The sequence below is a fragment of the Haplochromis burtoni genome, unplaced genomic scaffold (assembly GCF_018398535.1).
Source record: "Haplochromis burtoni strain Fernald_Lab_line unplaced genomic scaffold, NCSU_Asbu1 Contig_161, whole genome shotgun sequence".
NCBI lineage: Eukaryota > Metazoa > Chordata > Actinopteri > Cichliformes > Cichlidae > Haplochromis > Haplochromis burtoni.
Window position 1 is genome coordinate 17,675 of NW_024582522.1, and position 5,935 is coordinate 23,609.

A 5,935-nucleotide genomic window follows, 5' to 3' on the forward strand; every position below is an offset into this window, starting at 1 on the left:
AACTGCCAAACAGCTCCACTTTGGTCTTGTCTGTCCAAAGGACATCGTTTCAGAAGTCTTGTGGTTTTGTTCAGATGCAACTTTGCAAACCTAAGCTGCGCTGCCATGTTGTTTTTAAGAAGAGGCTTCATCCTGGCAGCTCTTCCAGACAAGCCATATTTTAGTCTTTTTCTAATTGTACTGTCAGGAAGTTCAATAATCAGTGCGCTGACTGCACGTGTAGAGTCTGAGATGTAGTTTTGTTTTTCCTTTGGTTTGCAGGGTGCCCGCTCCTGGGAATTTTGCTGCATTGTGTTAACAAATCTAAATGGTCCAAACCAGCAAAGCTTATGCTTTTACAGAAGCACTCACACTTCCGAATGATCAATTAAATCAAGTGGGGTTTTTTTTGTTTTTTTATTAGCAGCACCTGGCTGCTACTTACCCTCTGAATTACTAAGAAAGCAGTGACGATGTACTTGGCTTTTTTGATGTTTTGGGGGGTTTTTTGTTTTGTTTTTAAAAACAGAAATGACTGGACTGCTTTCTATTACCTCATCATCATCATCGACTAAAGGTGCAACATCATCCAGTATCCGGCTGGGCGAAGGCTTTCAATTTGTTCCTTCTTCCAAATTTCTTTTACCAATGTGAAACACGTTGTGTAAATGTTTTGCTTCTTTCGTTTATTGATGACACTTTACTCCAGTTAGGACATTAGCACGTCCAGTAATAAAGGTGCACTGGTCATTGCATTACCTGAACAGTCAGTATGTTCACCAACATGTAAAGACAGTCAACTGTGAAGTCATTTCTGCCTACAGTGACAATTAGATCAAAGTGAGATCAATGCTGCCACCATGTGGTATACAAATGAACAACAAATAACACTTGTATATGTTCAGTCCACTTTATTTACAAAGACATTTCAATTAAGAGGCTGATTTGTATGTGAGACAGTCATACATTATATATATACACACACACACACACACACACCAGTGATTTACCCCAGTGTGTATTCGGTGACATTACAACAGAACAGAAAGTGCTTCAGTACACGTTAAAATTCATTTCCATACCAGAGTTACACGAATAGCCTCAAGAAATATCTGATAATTTTAACACGGCACACGGATCTGAAGACACTAGCATTAAGATGAAGGCGTAAATCAAACAGTTCCCATCATATCTTTATTTCATATATTAAATCTAACTTGGAAATAAATTAGCAGGAGAAAGGTGGTCAAACGAGGCACCACTTATCTCATTTAAAAAAAATAGAAGTATAGGTTCTACTTTGCCAAAACTCTATATAAAGTTTTACCGATGCTCAGGAAGTAGAAGCTGTGAATTGGCTGCGATTTCTTCTGTACAGCATAGCTTTGCTCAGAGACCCCCATGCCACTGTATTTACTCTTCAATCTGGAGTACAGCAAGCTGCTCACATGGGGGTGACTAAAATGCAAGTAAACATGGTACCTTGAAAAACAAGCTCGAATTTTTAAAGCTGTAAATATGTGACATCTTAAACACATTTTAAAGTATTATAAGAAAAGTTAGCTTTCAGTGAGTGATGGGTAATAATTCCAGTTTTTCTACAGAACAATAATTAAACAAAAAATTATTTTATAGACCAAGTCATGCATAATGCAATGTTAAAAAAAATGAAAAAGCAATCTGGAAGGTTAATAGAGGGACAGAAACTAAAGTGTGATTTTCATGTGTCACAATGACCAATACTTACACCTGAGTTGGAAATAGCAGCGTTCACAGAAGGGCTTCCTGTTTCGGATTTGAACCTGGGCTCCATTCTCTCTTCCTCCGAGATGTTGACGGCAGCCCACGCACTGAGGGGAGGACGGGGAAGTGAGAAAGGATTCAGGGACCATCTAAGACAAATCCAGCCGAGCTGTGACGTGGGTCTTTAGCGTCTAAATTATTTCACCAGACGGTCCGCCACCCGAGCACAGGATAACCAAGCTTTGTTTTGCGTAAAAACCCCACAGCATATAAATATCACAACAAGTGTGATGTGCATCTGTGACTTACAGGGAGGCAGAAGTGAAATTGCTTTTACATCTACATGCTAATGAACCAAGGCCAGCTAAATCTAGGGGTCCCCTGCCAGTGAGACTTTCACAGCAAGGATCTAAAAGCAAAGCAGGACAGCAGGTTGGCTTCTTCCACTATGCGCATAATAAGTAACTGAGAAAATAATGACAAACATAACAGTGGGCTTGACCACCACCCCCAGAAGCTTCACAGACAAAGAGACAGACTGGCTAATGAAAATAGATTCATGAAAGTGATAGAAACACTCCTCCTAGCAGATGCAAACTGATAACTATGATTGGAAAACAGACCACAGACATGAGACTCCTGCCAACCTCACAAAGCAAGTTGCAGTCACATTAGTCTCAACCCTAAAATTTTGTTCAGAATTAACCCCCAAAACACATACAGGGTTCAGTTATACTGGGTGTATGTTTTTCTTCTCTTAAATGTTCATTTTAACTGGGACCTGTTATATTAAGTAGGGCGCAAGAATAAAAACTGAAAATTGGAGTAGAACTGAAAATTTGCATAAGTCATGTACATATTAGGCCTCTGCATAAAACACGTCATTTTAGCGCCTCTCCCTTTAAATCAACTTTCTTCTGATAGGCTGTCCCTCGCAAACAGATTCAAACAGCAGATGGGTGTGGCTTCTGTTAAGCCAGAGCTGTGTGCTTGATATCACCATATTAAGATATACCTTAATATCTATCATATATCTATCATATCTATCATATATCTATCATATATCTATCATATATCTATCATATATCTATCATATATCTATCATATATCTATCATATAGATGATAGATACCCAGATGAGATCATAGATTAGAAAAAAAGGGGTCATAAATCTAAAGTTTAGAGGAGTCTGAGCATTTAGCTCACAGGGATAACTTGCACATGTATGCATATCCAAGTCCGAAACTTTACCTCTTTAGAAAAATATAAAATAAAATATGTACATCTACCATAGGGCAGAAAATAAGAAAAAAATTAAAATAGATCCACTACTGTGGTGGAAATCCTACACTCCGGCAGTATTGAACTTTGAAGTTCCAAAATTATGAGAACTTTGGTCAACACATAAGAAATCAGGACCAAGTCTCTTGTCTTGCAGGGGCAGCTTTCTTGTCTCTTGCCTACAGATTCTGCAGCATTGTATGCAGATTCACAGAAATTATTGCTAATAAGTCATCATGTGTTTTGTGCATCATTTGCCGTTTCCATTTTGTTGTTGCGTTCAGAGTTTAAGTGACTGAACTATAAGAAAATAAGTTCCGTGTTTCTATTGGCCAACCATGAACTCTGATCACATTTTAACTATAAAAAACTGAAGGACCTCATGTCAAAAATGGAATAGTTTCCTTAGAGATGAGGAGCAGTTGCAGCTATTTGCAGGTATTGGAGCTATTGTGACTGCACCTTAACCCAGGTAAACCCTCTCACCTGAAAACAGCCAAGGTGGAAGTAGAGACTAAGGGCCTCTATGACCATAGCTGGTCTACTACCAAGGATACGCCCACAGACAGAGCAATTCCTCCTGCCATTGACCATCCTGGGGCAGGCAAATGGTAACCAAGTAAGGCCAAAAATGTCTGTAAAGACCTTTTTTTTTTTTTTTTAAGTACATGTACAAGAGATGAAAGCTTGTAGTTTACATAGATGTGTACCTGGCCTGATGACAGGACTGTATGTAAGGATTTCTCAGGGATAATACTGATCCAGTGCTGTATCGCGAAGAGGCATTCCTACTCGGTGTAACGTAACCTGCAGCAGCCGAGTGTGGTCGAGGGTAACTATAGATTGAGGATTGGGGCTGACGCAAATTATCAAGATTATCCAGAGAGTCATATCTGCAGGTAAGAAATCACAGTAGTAGAAGAACAATTGGAAACACACGGACTGAAAAACAGGCCATTGGGCAATGAGTCCAATCTTAAATGCAGCTTGGCTGAGGTCTCACCTTTTCAGAGGAAGCCCAACAATCATGGGATCCTTGTAAAAGCTGCTGCTGCGCTGACGTATCCAGCTGTTGTCAGTCAGAAGCTGAGTCCTTTTCTTCATCTCCTCTAAAATCTGCTGCCTTTCTTTCTCAGCCTTGGCCACAGACAGTCCTTTTCTTTTACTCTGATCCCCTGAACAAAAGCACGTTGAACGGGTTAGAGAAGTACATCTCCAACACAGAAATGGATAATATAAGAGGAAGAGCTAAACTCACCTCTAGAATACTTGTGAGGCCCAGCTAATACTGGGGAAGACAAGGACTTTGTCCTATGGGAACAACAAAGTCTGCATTATTCAACCCTGAGAGCAATTTTTAATTCAAGTCCACAATATTTTGATGTGATTTTCTTTTATTTCTTTTAAGAAATTGTGTTTTGAGTCATAAATCAAGCATTTGTTAAAAGTGTTTTTCTCTAAAAGAAAAAACAATCAATTATCTACCTTTATAATAGCTTAATTTACAAAAATCACTGAAGTGGTGTGCAAAACCTGGACCTGTGTGACTAAAACTACAAATACAGTGGAAATTGGACCAGGCTTGATCTGACCTGTGTGCAGGGGACAGCTGAGCAAAGCCACATGAGCCATCAGCCCTTAGGTACAGCATTAGCAGAAATAAGGCCCAGCAAAAGCAACAGGAGGCACAGCAGAAACAGCAGTGATGATGATTAAAAAATGCTTTAGAACGTTTTGCAGATGAGACTCTTTGTAATAAACATGCTCTTTGTACCACATGGATAAGAGCAGCATTAAGAAAGAAGCAAAGCTTTATTTACCAGTCTTGTTGGGCAACCATCTCATTCTGCACTTCGTGTGCATTACTTTGCCGTTTTGGCCCCAACAACTCTTTCAGCTTTTCTCCATCAGTGCTCTGCTCTTCTTCTCTGGTTTTCTTCGGCATTGCATTCTCTTGCTGCTGGGTCCTGGCGAGGCCCACATCACCAGAGGTCACCTCAAAGGTTTTCTGGCTCTGAGACATGAATATTGTACGTGTAGAGTATTTAGAAAAAGAAAAACAACATAACACTGATAAAAGTGAGCAAAATAATTCAGTGCGGTGTCAGTGTCAGAGCTGCTGACTGAAAATGCAACATTATAGTGTAACCAGTGTAACCTCAAAATGTAGTAAAATGTCATACATTAGGATCTTTATAAAAAAAAAAAACTTCCCTTCTTTGGTGCCTTATTAAGGAAAAAACTATTATAAAAACTGCTGTAAAATGAAAGCGACATTACCCCTGACTTCTTGGGGTCTATTACATCCCGTTGGTCTCTTCGCCACTCTGCCTCCAGCCTCTCCTGGTCCCGCTGATATTTCTCCTAAAAACAAATCCAAAAACACCAGAGCACTTTAATAAAATTGAACTGAACTTCAAGCATATGCTCCTTAGTTCTGTTTGAAAGAGGCTTCACCTGTAGGAGGCGCTCCTGTTCTTCCTGCCACTTCTCCTGTCTCCTGCGATCCTCCTCAAGGTCCCAAGACCAGCTGGATGAGGGGGGGCTGAGCGATGGCACCTGGAGCTGGTGATGCACAGACAGACTAAGTTCAAACGTGATGACACTGCAGTACATCAACTCTTTAAACACACGCAGGTGACATATTTCTGACTGTGCACATCCTTTAATCAAATAGTACAGAAACTTACATCAGATATCGCAGATTCTGACCCTCCTGTGAGAGAGAATAATAGTTTAGGACCTGCTTAGTGTTTTGTTTTTTCCTAGAGTAGAGTAGCATCATGCAGGTCTAAACAGATGCAATTACTGGGGACACATTAGAAGATTAAGGAAGACTGGAGAAAAATGTAGTGGATATTTGATTTTGTTCCTGCTTCAGTCAGGAAAGCTCTGCTAGAGGCCTTCATCTGGCCAATCCCAGACAAGCTATA

The 5,935-nt window shown here is 40.0% G+C and overlaps 1 protein-coding gene across 8 annotated transcripts in view; it reads right to left on the reverse strand.

Moving 5' to 3' along the window:
* Positions 1–875: 875 nt before the first annotated feature.
* The window catches only part of LOC102301160 (LIM domain only protein 7), a 32,261-nt gene continuing 27,201 nt past the window's right edge, over positions 876–5,935 (reverse strand). For 5 of the 8 annotated variants that reach the window (XM_014336925.2, XM_042225127.1, XM_014336926.2 and 2 more), the window contains 10 exons: positions 5,693–5,718; positions 5,460–5,567; positions 5,283–5,366; positions 4,823–5,016; positions 4,595–4,639; positions 4,261–4,313; positions 4,006–4,177; positions 3,713–3,895; positions 3,489–3,597; positions 1,444–1,829 (listed from right to left, as the gene is read on the reverse strand). In XM_014336925.2, the coding sequence (XP_014192411.2) occupies positions 1,707–1,829; positions 3,489–3,597; positions 3,713–3,895; positions 4,006–4,177; positions 4,261–4,313; positions 4,595–4,639; positions 4,823–5,016; positions 5,283–5,366; positions 5,460–5,567; positions 5,693–5,718 (1,097 nt within the window). In that variant the 3' untranslated portion in view covers positions 1,444–1,706. The other 3 variants (XM_014336923.2, XM_014336930.2, XM_042225126.1) reach the window with 3 other exon arrangements.